Raw genomic sequence first — 19,163 nt, 5'->3', positions numbered from 1 at the left:
TCCTTTGTTGCATCTCTGTGGGGACAAAATGTCATTTTCACATAGAATTTGTCCAATCCCTACACATAAAATACTATTAAAACACAGACACACAGACACACACACACACCTACCTTTTAACATAAAGAACCAAAGGAAATAGAATAAATATCCTCAAAGCAGAGAAAAATATCTGTGAAAGCAGGGAGTAACGTAAGCCCAAGGAAACATATTACCTTCTTAATGAATGCTACTGAAAATGTGTCCCAAGAAACAATGCCATGGTCCATCAGTTCCACAAAGGCCGTCAGGGTGAAGGACAGCATGTCTCCAAAGCTGCAGAACAGAGGGAGGCACAGAGTCAAGGCCCAAACCTAAACACCAGGAAAGATGCAGAATTTTCAAAGACCATTGGGACAAACAGCTGGATACAGATGACTTCTCACACACAAGAGATGAGGAAGGGCAGATGCTTAAAATAGCCAGGGCTTCAGAGTTAGACAGACCTGGCCCCACACTGACCTCACACTGCAGAGCTGGGTAACACTGGGCCATTCACTTAGCCTCTCTGAATCTCTGTTTTCTCAGCTGGAAAGCTGAGTCGTGAGTAATAGCTATTTAACTAGCAGGCTGCGGGGTAGAGCACTTAATAAAGTGGGTAACATATAAGCATTCAGTAAATGAATAGTTTAAAGAGGAACTTCTCAGCAAACAAAAGCTAGATCAGTTAAGAGAGGGCAATGTGTTTCTTTTATAAGCCATCAGTATCAAGAGGGAAGATTCAAAATAATTCTATGAAGCATATTAGCCCTAAGGAAAGGATTCAAGTGGTCTATTATACTTCTGCGTGTATACACAGATAGTAATATGCAGCAAGAGAACATAATCATTTTGATGTTGTACTGGCCAGCATTCTATCATTAGTTAATAGGTTTTATGGAGTATCTAGGAGATAATGACTCCATATAATGGGTATGCTGACCCTAAGGCTGCCTATGGTTGCAAAGGTAATAGGGAGGATCTGCTATGTGGTGAAGCAATTCAGAAACAGATTAAGATATGCTACGGATTGGATAAGTGTACCACAAAAATCCATATGCTAAAGGCTTGGGAGATGGTCAAGACTTTAAGAGGTGGGGCTAGCTGGCAAAGCAGCTCAAGTGATAACAGCACCTGCCTAATGAGCATGAGGCCCTGAGTTCAAACTCCAGTGCCACCAACAAATAATAATAATAATAATAATAATAATAATAAAAAGATGGGGCCTAGTGGAGGGTCTTTAGGTCAATAGGGGTGTGCCCTTACAGAGAATTGTAGGACCAGTTTCTTCCTCTTTCTTCTTTTTCTAGCCATGCAATCAGGGGTTTAGCTCCACCATGTGTTTTCTTCCATGATATGCTGTCTCAGCTAAAGCAGCAGGGCCAACCAATTATGGACTAAAACCTCTAAAACTGTGAGCCAAAGTAAGCCTTCTCTATTTATAAGTTGATTCTCCCAGATGTTTGTTATAGTGATTGAAAGCTGATTAACACAGAGTAGCTCAAGTAAAATAGTTCCATTATTAGATAATATCCTGGTTCCTTCTGCTTTCAACATAACACTTTGATAGGTACTTACACTTTCAAAATCTTTTACAGATGCTCACCTTAATCATAAATTATCACTATCATAAATATTAACTCCAAACCATCAAAACTAATACTCTGTGCATAGACAGACACTATAGTGTACAATAATACAGATTCCTACACTCAAGTTTTTTAAAAATAAAATTGATTGTTCTGATTTTTAAACTATAGGCTCACACATCCCATTATTTCTATATGAAAAGTGTCCTCACAATTTAGATTGAATTTTCCTATCTGTTTGCAATTAACAGAATTGGAAGCAGGTTCACGTTTCTTTTAAAAGAGCTTCTCAATGTCCCTTTCTGCTGTTTTTCTACTCAGCCCAGTCTCAAAAATGACCTATGAAATTCTGCCTCTCCTTAGAAGTTAGTTGTGAAGCTGAAAGGAACTCATGAAAGGGAAAGTGGCTCTCAGGGAAGGACCATGATTCAGAGACTGAAGGGAAGAGACAGATATGATTGTGTGGGTAGTGGCAGAGGTCTCCCTGCCCCTGGCTCTAAGTGAATGAATTACTTCACCATCCTCTGCTTCAGCTCCCCCACTCATTAAAGCAGTGATGAAGATGACAATGGAGGTGGCGGTAACAGGATACCTACCTAGAGATCATTAGAGAGAGTAAGCAAGCTAACACACTTTGAGCCCTTTGAACAGTGTGTGACAGTCAGCAGGTGTGAGTGTTACCTAGTACCACTATATAAAAGCAGTATTTTAAAAGGCAAATGAAGCCCATGATTTTCAAGCATTTCAACTTCATTATGTAAAAAGATTCTCTATTCTTAGAACCAAGCGGGGAAAGTACAAGGAAAGCCAAACCACTCAGGCCAGATGGAGAAAGTAGCTAATACCTCTGGCTTTTCAGGCTACACACAGGCAGTCCCAATCTTACAGGTGCCCCTAGGTGGCATCAGAGGACCATGCCTCAAGAAAAAGCTCCAAACCAGAAAACAAAATTATTGAAAGGAGAGAACACAAAACTAACAAGCTGGATGGAAAATGAGTTAAAAACAGTAACAAGAAAGGTTAAATAAAAATTCCAGTATAATCCTTTCTATAGACACGAAAAAACTCAAGCATCAGATTGAAAAAAAAAAGGAAAATGCAGGTAATAAATGTAATTAGTAAGATTTATTCATGGACTGGTAGGCATTAGTATTACTGTGAAAACATTATTAGAGAATAATGTATTCATAGTTAGCAATATTAGGTAATTTGTTTACTTACTTAAAAAGAAGAACACAGTTGCATGTACTAACTAATAGTTGCCATTTGCTTATACCTGGCATGCTAAAAGAAGATACCCACATACCCACCATGGCCTCCACTCACTGGCAAAACACTGGCCTCAGGGACAATTTCAGGACCAATAATGAACAGACAGTGGCAAAGAAATGGGCCACTATGGGGCTCAAATTCTTCTTTACGTCCCCAGTTAGCTACCTGGGCCTGGGAATACAAATGACCTGAGTCTTGACATTAGTCTTCACTAACTGCTTTAAAAGAAAAAGATAAATTGTATGTATTCCTTCTAATTATCTGAAGGCAAAATGTCTCTGCTCCTTGGCTACCTGCTCAATGAACCCTAATCCAAATGCCCTAAGGGTGGAAAGCAAGGGACAATCAATCTCCCCTAAAATAGCCAAGAACTGTCTATAGACTCTTCAGACAGGCTCAAGGACCTCAGGAAAAAAAAGATAGAGAGGAAGAAAAGTGTCTTTGGTTTCCTAATCTCCAGACTGAGTTGGTGACCAGGATTGCAATCTCCACAGAGGTTGAGCAAGTGAAACACCATTTCTGAGAGGGAAGATAGGGTGCTCTGTGCTTTGCAGTTATCCGTTTGTGTGAATGAGTGACAAGTGCATCACATCAACACCAACTAAAGGGCTCACACAAAGTTCTCTTGGTTCACTTACTAACATGATAGCTACCTGGCTAACCAACTAGGTAGAGGAAGGTAGATAGATGGACAGACAGACAGATAGATACAGAATTATAATGTACTAAATATTAACAAAATATTGTGATAAGGTATGTTCTACAATAAAATCTGTAATACACAGACATATAGTAGAATATTATATAATATACAGTATCTATCATCTATCTATCTATCTATCTATCTATCTATCTATCTACGTCCTATGTCATTTGGTTGCTGGGTGGCACCGTATGCTTCCCTGAGAAAAACTTTTCCAAAATTCAATGTCAAGTCTTCAGTTTCAAGGAAAGGATACCATGATACAATTTATTACACTTCAAATCAAAGAACCTCTTTCAATTGAGGTGCTTATAAAAGCTCCTATTGAATACTAACATGGGTGTTTATTTCCACTTCTAAAGGAGTGATCCAGAGTCCAAAGAGGGAAGGCAGAAGCAAGTTTCTACCTCTGTTCTCAATGCTGAGTACAGAATATGAAGCCTTAAAAGAATTACAAATATCAAGCAATTGTAATTGTATGGCACATTCTGAAACATTTTTATTTAGTTGGTTTATTTGTTTTTATAAAATGCTAGGCTAAAGATATTACAATACTGACTGCCACCAATTAAGGCGTCTGCAAACTTTACATACTGGTCGACAGCCACCATCACACCAACATGCCATGTGTGCTTGGATGACTCAAATAAATGTTTCTCATTAACTTAGTACAGATCATCTTCATTCCAACAAAATCCAGCCAATCTCAAAAGAAGCATGTAAACTTATGTTGCTAATTTTGAACAAGTACAGTGCATCCAAATGTTTCCATGGGATGTCATACCCAATATAGAACTGGAGAACAGATTAAAATAAAGGTGACTTTTAAAGTTATCAATAAATGGTACTGAATAGATCCTAAGTTGATGGCAATTATTCTTGCTTGCCTGTTGAGTTTTCCATGAATTTTCTGTTGGAGGTATTAAAATTTATATACATTATAAGGTATGGGTTTCTAAATCACCCATTAGATACTCTCCTTCCCCTTCAGAATCATAGCATGACTTACATCAACAAGTGTTAAGTGGACGCTTCTATTTTATTGATCTATTTGTCTCTTCCCTTAATTGTCTTGATAATTCACCTTACAGTAAGTCTTGAAGCCCATCAATGAAATCCTCTAACTTTATTGTTAATAGTTTTGGGTGTTCTAGATCCTAGGTACTTCCATTTAACTTTTTGGTTGACTTAAAATTTCTTTCTTAAATAATTAATTGATTGATATTGCATTGAACCTATAGATTCATTTGGGCTGGAGGCTTCACTCAAGTGATAGAACACCTGCCTACCAAGCACAAAGCCCTAAGTTCAAACCCCAACACCACCACAATAAACAAACCAATTAATTAATTTAAAATTTTTCTTTCTAGGTTCATTTCAGAAGATTGCTACCTTAAATATCTTGTTCCAATCCATGAAATGGTATATCTTTACAGTTAATAAGTATTTAATTTCTCTCAACGTTTCTTTTTCAGTGGATACTGCATATCTCATTGAATTTATTTATGAGAATTTTTATCTTATTGACATTTATTCATGGAAATTTTTAAATTTTATTTTCTAGTTGTTTGCTGTCATCACTGGAAAGTACATGAGCTTTCATAGAGTGATGTTGCATCCTGTGACTTTACTGAATTCAATCATTATACCTAGCAGTTTATTTATAGATTTCTTAAGATTTTCTACATAGTCATGTCTTTTATGAATGGAGATGGATTCACTTCTTCCTTTCTGATATTAAGTCTTTTTTTTTTTTTTTTGGTGGTATTAGGGTCTGTACGCAAGGCTTACATCTTGAGCCACTCCACTAACCCTTGTTTTGTGTATGATGGGCTTTTTTACGATAGGGTCTTATGAACTATCTGCCCGGGCTGGCTTTGAACCATGATCGTTCTGATCTCTGCCTCCTGAGTAGTTAGGAGTACAGGTGTGAACCACCAGCACCTGGCTAGTGTTAAGTTTTTTACCTCTTTCTTGACTTATCATAATAGGTAAGAATTTGAGCACAGTGTTGAACAGAAGTGCAGAAAGCAAAAATATTTGCCTTATTCTTAATCCTAAGAGTAAAAAAACTCAATGGTTCAATATTAGAATGATGAGTTTTTGTACATTATCTTTATCAGGTTGAGGAAATTCCCTTTAGTCCTAGTTTGCTGAGTACTTTTATGAATGGATGAGGGATCTTATGAAAATTTTTTTCTCTATTAAAATGATTTTTGTCAAAAGGGGAGAGCACATACGGGAGATATAGGAATAAGTAGAAAACCAAAAACATGAAAGCGTTTGATGTCCCCACTCCAGAGGAACTAATACAGAAACCTTAAAACGACAGGTTATCACGAGAAGGGGTTCAAGAACCAATGTAAAGATCAGTTAGAGATGAATCAACATGGGTCATAACACATAGGTACATGAAAGCAACAGTAGGAATTTTTCTGTATAGCTATCTTTAACTCAACTAGCAAAAACACTTTGTCTTTCTTATTATGCTTATGTTTTTCTTCAACAAAATCAGTCACAAGGGCAGAACAGGACCTGCCTGAAACTGAGGAGGGGGAAGGGGGGGAAGGGAGTAGGGTGAAGAAATGACCCAAACAATGTATGTACATGTGAACAAATGAACAAAAAAAATAAAAAATAAAAAAATTTAAAAATGATTTTTCTGTTTCTCCTGTATTTTGTTAAATGATCACTCATACTAATTGATTTTCAAACGTTAAGCCATTTCTGTGTTAGACTTTTTATTGCTGTGATACATACCTCAGGAAAGCAACTTGAGGGAGGAAAGATTTTATTTGGCTAATGGTTTCAGAGGTTTGGCAGAACGTAATGGCTATGGGAGCATGTGGCAGAGCTACAGCCAGGGAGCAGAGAGACACAGTACCTGTGCTAGCAGGCTTCTTTTTCCCCTCTCCTTTTATTCATCTGAGCCCCCAGTTTATTGTGTGGTCCACAGTCAGGGCAGATCATCCCACTTAGTTACTCCTCTCTGAAAATACCTTCACAGATACGCTGTACTAATAGCCTAGACGGCTCTAAGTCCACTAAAGTTGAAAATGAATATTAACCTTCACTGTCAAGATTTGTTATCATTTTATGCCCTGCTTGATTCTAATTGTTAATATGCTACTGGGATTTTTTTTCTCCATTATTGGGACACTGATCTATAATTTTTATTCCCTGTATTGTTTTCTTTGGTATCAGAGTGATATTGGTTGCATAAAATAGTTAGAAATTGTTCCCCTCTTCTTTATTTTTCTGAAAGCATAAATGTAGATGTGGTACTTGTTCTAAAAATATGATAGAATTCACCAATGTAAACCATTTTCACTGGAGAGGTTTTGTTAATGAATTCCATTACTTCAGTAGTTATGGGTATTCTGACATTCTATTTCATCATGAGTCAGTTTTGATGTGTCAGTTTAGTCCTTTGAGAAAAGGCTGAATGGAGCTAGGACAGCAAGAAATTTCTTGGAAGATTAAGTAATGCCTGTGAAAGATTAAAGGGACAGAAAACAAGACTGGGTATGGAAAACTTGCAGACCCTGAAAGGAAAGGGGAAGAGGAAGCAGATATAGATCTAATGGAGACTCAGTCAACTATTAGGAAATTCCAGAACAAACGCTGCTTACTGGAAGAGCCCTACAATGAGCAGACATGGCTAGGTCCTTGTATGCCCACTATGTTCACTGACTGGAGGCTTCCAGGAAAGAGCACAGCTTTGAATTAAAAGCTGCCATGGATTCTGAATGTGCTGTGGCTGGAGATTACAGTCAACTGCACTCAAGGCTGAGTAGCAAGTTCTTTCTTAAGGGAGACAAAGCCATGAGCTTCCATTGATGATAAAATTTAGTAAGTTCTGTTTCCTAAGGCCTTTGTCCATTTCATCTAAAATTTATAATTTAATGGCATGACATAATTTTCAATATTAATTCTTTTAGTGTCAGTAGGAAATGTAGAGTGATGTGCTCTTTTACACTTAGTATTGACATTTGCATTTCTCTTTTCCCCCAAATATTCCCAAATAATTTTTAAATTTAATTTTCTGTATCATTTATTTCTTTTCTGTTTCACTGACTGCTCCTGTTCTGATTCTCCTTTACTCTGTTTACTTAATCCTCATTTTACCTAGCTTTATAGGTAGAAATCTTGATCATTAATTTCTTAAAAATCTTCTTTTCCAAGGTGCATTTAAGGCTATAAATTTCTCTCTACCCACTGCTTTAGATGCACCCACAAATTTCAGTATGTCTTGTTTTCATTGCCACTCACTTTACAGTATTTTGTAACTTCAATCAGGTTATTCCTTGATTCTCATTCTCTCTCTCTCTCTCTCTCTCTCTCTCTCTCTCTGTCTCAACTACTATGGGCGATTCTTTCCTTTTTCTTTACATATATGAAGGGGTGTTTTTTTTTTTTTTGGTTTTTGGTTTTGGATACTAAGCACTGTGAATCAGACATTAGGAAAGCGCAGAATTCAGTTTTGTTTCTCTAAAGATTGTTCATTTTTGTTCTAAAAGGATGTTAAATTCTGCAGTGACTCACAGCTCACATCTGTATTCAGTTCTTTCTGATTCCAGACAGTGACATTACCAGGCCCTCTGGATTTCCAAAAAAACATGTGCATTTACATTGCAGTGGTCAGTGATGGATATTGCCAGAATTTATACACAGATGTAGTGTCTCAAAGAATCTGAGCTTCCCTCCTTTCATGAATTCCCCCCCTAAATATCTGGCTGCTCTCTTAGCCCCAAACTAATACCTCCATAATACTAGAGCTTCCTGCTACCCCATGCTACCTGGGATTAGCAGACCTTCTGGGGAAGAAACAGCAAACATACAAATCTCATCCAAGTCTTGACTTCTCTCTATTTTCTGCTTCGTTCAGATTTCTATCAAATGCTTTTAAATAGTTTTTTTTAAGTATTTTGTTTACAGTATTTTACCACTCATATCTGTGATGGTCTGGCTACACTACTCTGTCATTAGCAGAACCAGGGCCTTGATCATAGATTTTTGCCCATGATTGATAAATGGAAATCATGGACCACAAACTGTTTATCAATCCTACCTACCAAAAGATTGAAACTAATGACTGGCAAATTCTTAAGAAATTGTTTTGGTTTCAAAGCCCAAAATTTCTCTACATTAGCAAACTGTATGAGGTTGATGGATAAAACTTTTCATTCCAGCTCTCCCATCTGCATTTTAACTTATGCATCAAAGAAGTGAAGGTAATTACACTGATCTTGTGTGGTAGATTAAATGTGGGCTGGAAATAATGAGAGTGAACACTGAGATAATGCACAGGGTAGAATAAACTCTCATAAATGATAGTTTCTACTGCCTTTAGCTAAGTGCTTCTACTAAATTAAAAATATTTGTGAAAATAAAATTTCAGGAGCTTTACCCTGGAAACTCAACATAGCTTTCTGCTTTACAGAATATGATACATAGAAGAGTTCCTAAAACTAATTATCTTTCTGGGTGATAGGAGTAGGGGGAGATGAATAATTTGAGCATGGGCTCATACTGCAATATACAGAAAATGATAAGGATTTTGTTTGAGGGCTTTAAAATAAAGTCCACACTTTGAGATGCTGTTCAGTCTTCCTTCAAAAACTGAAATTATCTGCTTAACATCTTGGTGCCATGGAAATGTGTGCAGCGTACTTTAAAGAGTTTGTTAGACCATCTTTGGATTCACCATAGTAACTGAATAAGGAAGTGACTTAAGGAGAGACTAAGTGACTTAAAGGGGAGAGTAAGAAAGAGGTTCTGAGATCTCCAGATATGGCTACCATGCAATTGACTTTATAAGTAGGTGATGGAGCACATTCTCAGGCCCAGGTAAATAATTTTCATTCCATACAGTAATCCTGAATATATTTAATGAAGATCTTTTTCTTTCTGAGATATTGAAGAAAATCAAAGACTTTTACTTCTGAAATTCACATAAGCTACAAAAAAGAAAGTTTTGTTTAAAGTAATACATAAAATTATGCCCAGCATTGCTCTAGGGGAAGGACAGTAAGCCTGGTGTGACCATTTAGTGGCAACAAACATAAAATACTCATTCTGCCTCAAAGGAAAAGGAAAATAGATTTTTAAAGAACCTGTTTATAAAAACATCAAACAGAAAAGAAAAAAAATGACTTACTCAAATTATGTAGATGAATAGTTATAAAATAAGCCAGAGGACAGAAATTAGTTATGCAGAGAAAAAGGAAATAGTAAATCATAATGTCATTTGATCATGTATTCTTACCAAGGCTTCATAATCTTCTGCAATTTCTGGTATCGTCTGCAAAATTTAAAAACAACCATGAGGAACACATTTGACAGCAATGATTTTTACATAAAGAGCACATCTTGAAACAAACTTTAGGATTAGTTATAGGACAGATTAACTGCTACTAAGTGAAGACACTCTATCCATTTCAAATCATAGTGACAAATCGGTATTCTTTAATGAAAAGAAACAAACAAAAAATCAGTATCAAACTATTCACACTAACCACCACATTTATTTATGAGTAAAGGCAGTAAGAATGCTCTGTTTCGTTCAGAACGGATCCATGTTCAATGGGGGAAACTCCTAAGGATAAGAATGGGTGCATATGCAGTGAGAAGTTGAGCCAAAAAGAACTAGACTGTAGAGAAATAATTTATTAGCTTTCTTTTGTAAAATGGCCCATAATTGTCCTTTCTCTTCTACTGAGAGACAGAGTGCTTCTTCTGAGGGAAGACCCTGCAGTGTCTGAAGGAGTCAAGGGGAGATCGTCTAGGACACCAGACTAGGGATCTGGGATGAGCCTGTGATAGGCACACCTGGCTGGAGCAAAGAACAATGGTACTCTTTAATTTTCTTAATAATTTATTTATTTTGTTTTGAGACAAGGTCCCTCTATGTAGCCCAGGCTGGCTTTGAACTTGTGATCCTCTTACTCAGACTCCCAAGTGTTAGGTTTATAGGTATGCACCACCATGTCCAGCCCTGTGCTTTAAAAAGTAAAACAAATAAACAAAAATACTATGCTCAAAAACATTTAAAAAAAGAAGTGACTCTGATCTGGTTAAACCATTTTCCACTCCTCGAGTCTTTTAAATGTCTCTAGCTGGAAGTCTTCCTTCTGTCTGTATTAAGTACCCAGCCCCTACTATAACTAGTTATGTTCTACTCCCAAACTCACTTCACTAGGCACCTGTGAGGAATCTTCCTGACCTCTGATTTCCCTTCCTCAACCACACTGTGGGATGCTACCAACATCTGCCCCAAGTCAGCATCTTCCCTACGCTCACTATCCCTCCAGTCTCTCCAAGGCAGGGCTCTGCACTGTGAGTAGCTGGCACATGGTCAAGCACACAGAGAAGGCACTCAGCAAATGGCTGCAGAACGATTTTGCTCTTCAGAAGAAATGAAGGTTTACATGCTAGACCACATAAGATGTAACTCTTTCAGAAGCCCAAATGGCCATGTAAAAACTAAAATCTAGTTGCTGGTAAAACTGGATGTGAAAAAGATAGGTGAGTTTTTCCTCTTCCTCTTCCAAACCTCCCCATTCTTTACATGTCCTTTATTTTACAAACATTTTATTATTTTCCTTCATTCCTTTATCAGAACCCATTAGCAGAATGAAAGAAGCAGGGAAAGACAGACCTAAGCAAAACTGGGGACATTTGCAAGGGCCAAACACAACTTTCCACTACAAGGAACCAGGGCTCCTTGGAAAAATGACTCATGCCAGACTGAGGCAAGGAAAGATCTAGGTAAGATGGAAAGACCTTGCTGAGTCAGAAAGTAAAGAAATGGTCCAGAAATGACAGGAGACAAGTCAAAAGGACATAGAAGATGGCTTGAAGGAACCAAGTCTGGGATACAATGAGCAACCAAATAAATAATAATGGTGATAGCTGACAGTTCTTGGAATAAAATGGGAACAGATGAGTACACATTGGTATAAAAGTGTTATGCCAATAAATTTGAAGAACATAATCTGTGGAGAGGGGGGAGACAGAGAAATCTGATTTGTCCTATTTTCCTATTTCCATGATGTCACTTCTCTCGCCATGGCCAATTAAAAGTACCAACATGACATTAGTGAACAAGGAGCTGGAAGGAGTTGTGCAAAAACGACTACAAGCCAGCTCCAGCAACCCACTGGAATCTATGTGTAAATGAATAAATAAACAGAAAGTTCTTCCTACAGAAGAAACGCTGCTAGTCAATGTAGAAAGAATGGTAGCATTAAAAAAATCTGCTTTTCGAAACCATCATAATTATGAGTAATTCAGACAAGAAACATTAATGTCAAATCTGGTGGGTGAATTTGGGGTGAGGAATTAGATTTTGCATAGCTTCAAATTTTTTTTCATAAATTCGTTACAAAGGCTGGGGAAAATGTAGCAGTAAAGACACCTGGAAGATGATCGTTATCAAGAACATCTTATTGGTTTGACAACCAGTAAGACAAAGAGCCGTTTTGTAACCTAGGCCACGGGCCCAACTCCAGAGCTCCAGCATGTCAGGTCTGGCCACCCATCTCTAAAAAAGCAAATGGAAGCAATGGTGAAAAGGCAGGAAAGGATTTTGGTCAACATAGCTTTTGTGGAAAGACAAAAGGTACGCAGGTCTGCCCATCTTTGAGGTAAATTGAAGAATTGGGCAGGGGGTTAGAGATTACAGAATTAGTGACTTTAGTCTGGTTGATCATTATCTCAGTTCTGGTTCTGCAAGGTAGCTCAGAAGAAGTCCTTATCACTGGAAGAGGACAATATTGTTCATCCTTGAGATGACTGCTGCTGTTTAGTGGTGATCTCGTCATGGGGTGATCTGTCCGTGAAGCTCTGTTGTTCCTGGAATCTAAGGTGACTTTGTTTAGGACAATGACTGGAAACTTTCAGGTGCCCTTTTTGGAGTCTAGTACAGGACACTGTAGTTACTCCTAGCTTTGTACCTTCAGCCTCAAAGAGGGAAGAGATAGGTTAGGTATCACCAGTTTTTAAACAGATACTCCTTGAGTAATTAACATGACTACATGCACAATTAAGCAGGAGTCTGACCCAAAGTAAAGGAGACAGCTACAAAGTGAAGGCAGAGATGCCAGGTTTTTATCCTACTTTTAGTTACCTTGTGAGGCCAAGTAAGGAGCAAAAGCAGTTTCTAAGCAGATGTTATAATCATGTGCCAACAACAGGCAACGGCAGGGGAATTTTGTTATCACTGTCATCACCTGAGGGGAGCAATCTGGTTCCAAGACATGATTGCTCCTGCTCCTGGGTGCAGCCTCATCATTACAGGCAATTGTCCTCATCTGGACAGGTGGTCTGTCCTGCAAAGCTCGACTCTTCCTTAGGGGTAGTTTCAGTCCCTTGTCATAAAGATGTTATCAATCATTCCTGTCCTTCCTTGATTCCAAGGTGGCTGCAGGAGAGAATGGCTCAAAGAAGAGGACAGCAGGTACAAAATGGAGACAGAGATGCCAAGCTTTCTTCCTGTTTTTAGTTAATTCTTGGGCCTCAGTAAGAAGTTAGTGCTTTTTAGTAAAAGTAATTTAAGCACCTCTTATAGAAGGAGACAGTACAACTGGGTGAGTTAGATCCTTTATATGTCAAAAGATGCAACTAGGACAACCAGAAAAACTTGAGTGTGATATCTGGGTGAAATACAAATGGGAGTTCTCTGTTCAAGTTTTTTTTTTTACTTTTTTGGTGGTGCTGGGGCTTGACCTCTGGCCCCTGCTCTTGCTAGGCGTCAGGTACTCTACCATGTGAGCCACTTGGCAAGGCCTTTTTATGTGGTGGGTATTTTTGAGATAGGTTCTCATGAACTATTTGCCTGGGGCTGGATCCTCCTGATCCCTGCCTCTTGAGTAGCTGGGATTACAAGCATGAGCCACCAGCGCCAGATTCTCTGTTCTATTCTTGCAACTATTCTTTAAGTTCGAAATATATAAAGTGTGTGTGTATGTGTGTATGTGTTTGTGTGTGTGCATACACACACCCAGGTGCACACCTAATATATTAAGCAACCACGGCAAAGTTTCAAAACAACTTTCTGGCCTGGGGCTGGAGCATCCTTAGGCTTTCATGTGTTCCACATTCTGGGTGGCCCTGCCCTGCAGAGTCCTCCCCAACCAGAGTGCAAGATAAACCTGGGCTGAGTCACCATTTCTCACACAACTCAACTTCTGCATCCTCACTTTGGCTTCAGAATACGTCAGAGGAAAAGGGAAACTTTAGTTACAGTGTTTGTTCTCCTAACAGGGATACTCACTCTCTCCCAGTATACCCACTTTGGTTTTTGAAGAAATATGAGCAGAACAGAAATGGCTCAGGGAAATGCTAATGTTTGATAGAGGCCAAAACGCTCTCCCCTCAGCCTAAGAAATGAATGACATGCTTTGCACCAGAAGAAGATAATCTCTTCTTTAATCTGGCTGAATGACTTTTCTAATTTCCATTACTAGTGAGATGGACAAAGACACAGAGAGAAAGCAAAGGGGAGGCTGGAGGGGGTCAGATCTTTTTAAAGGAATTTTCTACAGCAGAAACTGACAAAGTCCAAGAAGGTTGGCCTCTTGAGTCTTTGTGATGCAAATTCATGGCAGGGCCCCAGAAGGGCTGTTCTAGTCTGGACTCTCCATAGTATGCAGAGAGCAGGCTAGGAAACAAGGCCAATGGAGCCCAATCCTTCATAGCCAGGGCCCACCACTCCCAGCACAGCAGCAGTTTCGTTCTTGGTTGGTCAGGGAGCTGTTTGCTACTGCAGGGGGCCTCTCAGAAGGTGAAATGCAAAATGTGCCTGGTGAGCTTTGCAGCTAGGCAGTGAGTAGACTGATCCACTTGACCTGGCCTGGACCTCCCAGAACAGCCAGGGCTTATAAAACATGCCATCTTAGCAGCAGTAATTTGACCTGAGGCTGTGACAGTTATAGTGACTGAGGAAGCTAAGTTACTTTCAAAGACAAAATTCTTCTTTTGTGTGAACACTGAATTTCAGAACAGGTCACACCTAGATAAAACAGAAATACATCTTTGATTTTTTTTTTTTCCCTTCACACCTCCCTCCACCCCTCACATCCCTGCACACTGTCAGGAATACTGTTCAGCCCTCAAAAAACACACACTGGCTAAATGAATAGTTTACAAATCCCTTCTCAAGTGTGGGTGCTAAGCAACTTCAAAGCCACAGCATCATCCAGTGTGGGTAATTCAATCAGACCTCGGTTCTCATGACACCTAAAATGTGAAAACAGCTTTGGTTCAGGTAAGGAAAAACCAATTTGAGTAAGAAAAGTTTAATCTGAGACTGTTGTGTTGAAATATGCACACAGCATCAGGCAGACTTCGTGGGCATCACATGTATGACGAAGTGGAGAGAGAGAGGGACCCACTATTTACACAACTAATGTTTATTTTGAAGTCAAAAACATAAAGATTTTCCATATCACTTAAATAATTGTGGAACTCCTTCCACTGTTCCTAACACAACTAAATTTTGGAGAAATGACCTCAACCAAATGAATAAATCAGCACTTATAAATCTACTAGATCACTGCTATTTTTCCAAAGAAAGCTAGAAAACCTGTGGGAATATGAGCCCAGTATTGACCATGGCATTGGGAGTGGACACACTCCTCCAAGAATGACAAAGTATAAATGGAAACACTGCAACGAGCTATTGGGTTGTTCTTCTTTTAAAGTAGCTTTAAAATGTGTATCTCCTTGAATCACAAATTTTATTACAACAAAGTAATTCAAATAGTCTCAAAGCTTTTATTAAACTGAAAGTGGATTAGAAAATATTCAGAAAAAAACTGAAAACATTGCAAAAGCCCTACAATCCATGAGTGGTTGTAGTGTGCACATCTTTCAAATTATTCTATTACATTATGCAGGCAACAAAAATAAAGGGAGAAATAATATTTAGTGACATGAAATGATTCTTAGGTACAAAAAGAACATGAATATTATGATTCTAGTTTTAGGAATAAAGTACATATGTATATTCATACAAAAAGGAACTATACCAAGATTCTAAAAGTGGTTGTTTGTAGAGGGGTAGATTTAAAAGGATTCTTTTTTTTCCATCTGCTCATTTACATGTTTTAATGATTAATGTACTTTTCCTTTAAGGAGTTGCCCAAAGTTCTCTGGAAATGTAGGGATTTCACTTTTGTCAGTCTTGACTTGGCTGCCCAGGGTGGAGCTGGGGCTTACTCATTTCCCAGTCCCGTTATTTTCTCATTGCCAAGTGGGAAGGAAACTGTAAGCGTCCTGCCCTTTGTTCTTGGAAATGCCCCTGCTCTCTGCCCTCAGTGATGACTGACCATTCAACACGGAAAGGTACAGAGTAAACTGCCCAATTGTTGGTGTGCACAGAGGCGCAGACAAAGGACATGGGCAGTGATAAAATCACAGAAGAGCAGAGTTATTCACTACATTGCCCTCAGAAAGGCAGGTATAGTTTTTTTCATTCAAATTGAATCAAATCTATCATTTGTAAAAAATCTGTCATAATCATCTTTTTCTTGTAAACTCTGTCCATTCTTTGCCATCCCTTGCCTTGCATAGGTTGGGGGGGGTGGTGACACAATGCCCGCAACACTATTTGCTTCAATCAAAAACTAGGAATGGAATTTCCAAATTTCACAAGGATGGAAACATTAAATTTAGGTTTTAAACACTGTGCTCTGCCAAAGTGACACTTTCTTGTCTCTCTTTTGTTGCTGATTTTGCCCTACAGCCTCTCCTGGTACCCACTGGAGAGAGACCTTGAAGGGCACAGATTTGAGTAACAACAAGCAGACAAGAAACCTCAGAAGGAGAAAATTTCCAGCTCTGTTTCTTCAGTGTTTCCTAAAACTTTCCACAGGTCCAGCTCAGGAAATCTCCACCTTCCCCAGCTGGAAGTCTGCCCAGAAGTCATGACTAAATGCCTTCCCAATCGCAAGAGCTATTTAATTTGTGCAGTTCTATTCCAAAGGTTTCCTGATAATTAATTAAAGTCTTGCTATAAGTTTAATTGAGAAGCCAAGTTGCCTTATAAGAAAAATGTCTTTCTCTTTTCTTTTTAACCTGAGCAAAAGATTTGAAAAATAGCTGTGGATCAAATGAGCCACCCCTGAGGATGAGACACAGGACCAGCAAAAGAAAGGAAAGAAACCTTGGGGCTCCATCCTGCCTTCTTCCATCTCCAAAAGCAGTGTGACTTTGAACTTATGCAAAACAGTGAGAGGCACCAAAGGGGAATCTAGACAGATGTCATTCCTACCCAGAAATGTAGAGTGATGGGAAAACATAAGAGAAAAGGCAGAACAGAAGTCATCCAAGATCTGGTCTTGTGTTTTGTTTACTGTCTGAAACAGGCTGTATGTATCAAGTTGTAATGGCTTACTGATTATTTTAAATAATTAAAATGTTAATGAGCATGATCCTCTTTTGAAAATAAAAGATATCCAATTGCTGTGGTTCACATTCAGTAGTAACATTCTCTCACATTGTATACAAACATGTGCTCCATGAACATGACTCAGACCTGCTGTCCACTACCTAGGACTGAGGGACAGTGATTCTTTTGGGCAGCTATCGGTTGAGATGAGGTATAGAGCAAGAAAATAGGATGGATGAAAAGTAAGTGATAAGACAAACATATGCTATCAGTTAGTACTCTTTTTTTTCTTTTAAAATAAAAGTTGGCAGTGTCTCTTATTAGAGTGTTGTGTGGGGGCTGAATTGTGTCCCTTTCCCCAAATTCCTATGTTGGAGTTCTAACCTCCAGTATTCAGGATGCAACTGCATTTGAAGACAGAGTCTTGAAAGAGATGATTAAGTTAAAATGAGGCCATTAGGGTAGGCTCTAATCCAATCTGACTAGAGTCCACCAAAGAGGAGCAAATTTGAATATACAGAGTCACCAAGATGTGCATACACACACACACAGGAAAGACTCTGTGACAACACAGGGAGATGGTAGCCATCTGCAAACCAAGGAGAGAGCCCTCAAGAGAAGCACAGCCTGCAGACACCTTGAACTTGAACTTCGAGCCTTCAGAACAGTGAGAAAATGCAATGTCTGTGATACTGTGTTATGGCTTAGAGTAAAGTAATGAAGAACTTAAAAAAAGAAATCTCTTAGCACACCATCTTCAATGTCAAAAACACACCTGCCAGCCTCTGATGGCTCTAGTGCTTTGCCACAGCCCTGTGTCACAGTGCATATCACATGGATCCCTGCTTTCCATGTCTTTACTATGATCATTGTAATTACTACTGCCATCTGTAAATTCAAAGGTATTTCCACCATAGCCAGGTACAATGCCTAACGCCTATGATTCTAACTACTTGGCTGGCCACCACACCCACCCTGTTGGTTGAGACAAGGGTCTCACTAACTTTTTGCCAGGGCCAGCTTCAAACAACAATCCTCCTCCCTTCTGACTTCTAAGTAGTTGAAATTTCAGGCATAAACCCCCTTGCCCAGCCCATAAAAAATTTTTATATGGGAAATACTCTTGCTATTGTAAAGCATATTGTCCTTGAAGAGAAGGATGAGAAAGAAATACTTTTTCATTAGCGCCAACCACAGAGGTTAAATAAGACCAAGTGTACGGGGAGGGAAGGAGAAGCTATGAGTGAGGAAAGTGGGAGTAGAGAGGGAAGGGACACAAATAGATTTTCAACACGTACAGTCAGTGTTCATTCTTCATGTCACTAGGTTCTAAAGAGAGATTTAAACTAGCCAGGTTTAAACCCCAATTCTCAATGGTGCATACTCTCTCCTAATAAATAGCTATCTGGGTTCTATACATTATTAATTCAGAGCTCACATTTTTTTCACTTCCCTCCCTTTTGCATACAGTAGATACTACTCAAATGTTTATTATATTGAATTTTAAATAATGATATACGTTGTAATCTTTAGAGCATTTTTTTTTATTATGTCAAGAGTGGTATCTTGACCAGGTTTCATACTTTGAAACATAGGTAGACATTCTAATCTTTTAATGGAGTCAGAGATGGGAAGTTTCCTTGGGGACAAGCAAAGGATATGAGAGATTAATATTCTGTACTTATAATTATAGTGTTAACAAGACCTGTAGAGAAATGACATAATACTTTTTTTCTCAAAAACCTGAAATTCCGTTATTTACTGATTTCTACTGTGTCTCAGCTACTGACTAGCTGATGGAGAGCTACTGAAATTCCAAACCCCCTACCTAGCTACTTTCTTAAATCTATTTTTCTCTGAGTCTAGCCACGTTTCTGGTCACTAAAGCTAAAGTTGCATAAGGAGTGTAACAAATACCACACTGACGAGCAGGAAGGACAGAGGTGGCAGTCAGGATGGAAGATGCTTACTCGGTGCCGCTTTCCACCATCTGGGTGAGGAGAGAGATGCCGTCCAGGTTGATAAACTCCTGGGCAAACGTGACGTCCCGGGAGAGGCTGGCCAAGTCCTTCAGGGCTTCCAGCTTGGCGTCCATACTTGATGACTGGATTCGTTCATGGAGCTGCTGGGCATTTTGGGCCTCACAGAGACAAGAACAGAGGGAAGAGTGTTCAGAAGGGAAACCACA

At 38.9% G+C, this 19,163-nt stretch overlaps 1 protein-coding gene across 8 annotated transcripts in view; it reads right to left on the bottom strand.

The window, feature by feature from the left end:
* Nucleotides 1-19,163, bottom strand: part of Elmo1 (engulfment and cell motility 1) — a 532,930-nt gene that overhangs the window by 349,413 nt on the left and 164,354 nt on the right. For all 8 annotated transcript variants that reach the window (XM_074065278.1, XM_020158561.2, XM_074065279.1 and 5 more), the window contains 3 exons: nt 18,946-19,115; nt 9,851-9,886; nt 216-315 (listed from right to left, as the gene is read on the bottom strand). In XM_074065278.1, coding sequence (XP_073921379.1) covers nt 216-315; nt 9,851-9,886; nt 18,946-19,115 — 306 coding nt within the window. The remainder of the gene's footprint in view (nt 1-215; nt 316-9,850; nt 9,887-18,945; nt 19,116-19,163) is intronic.

This window comes from Castor canadensis, chromosome 2 (genome assembly GCF_047511655.1).
Source record: "Castor canadensis chromosome 2, mCasCan1.hap1v2, whole genome shotgun sequence".
In the NCBI taxonomy this organism is placed as follows: Eukaryota; Metazoa; Chordata; class Mammalia; order Rodentia; family Castoridae; genus Castor; species Castor canadensis.
The sequence above is the reverse complement of the archived record's forward strand: the minus strand, read 5'-3'. Positions and strand labels throughout refer to the sequence as shown.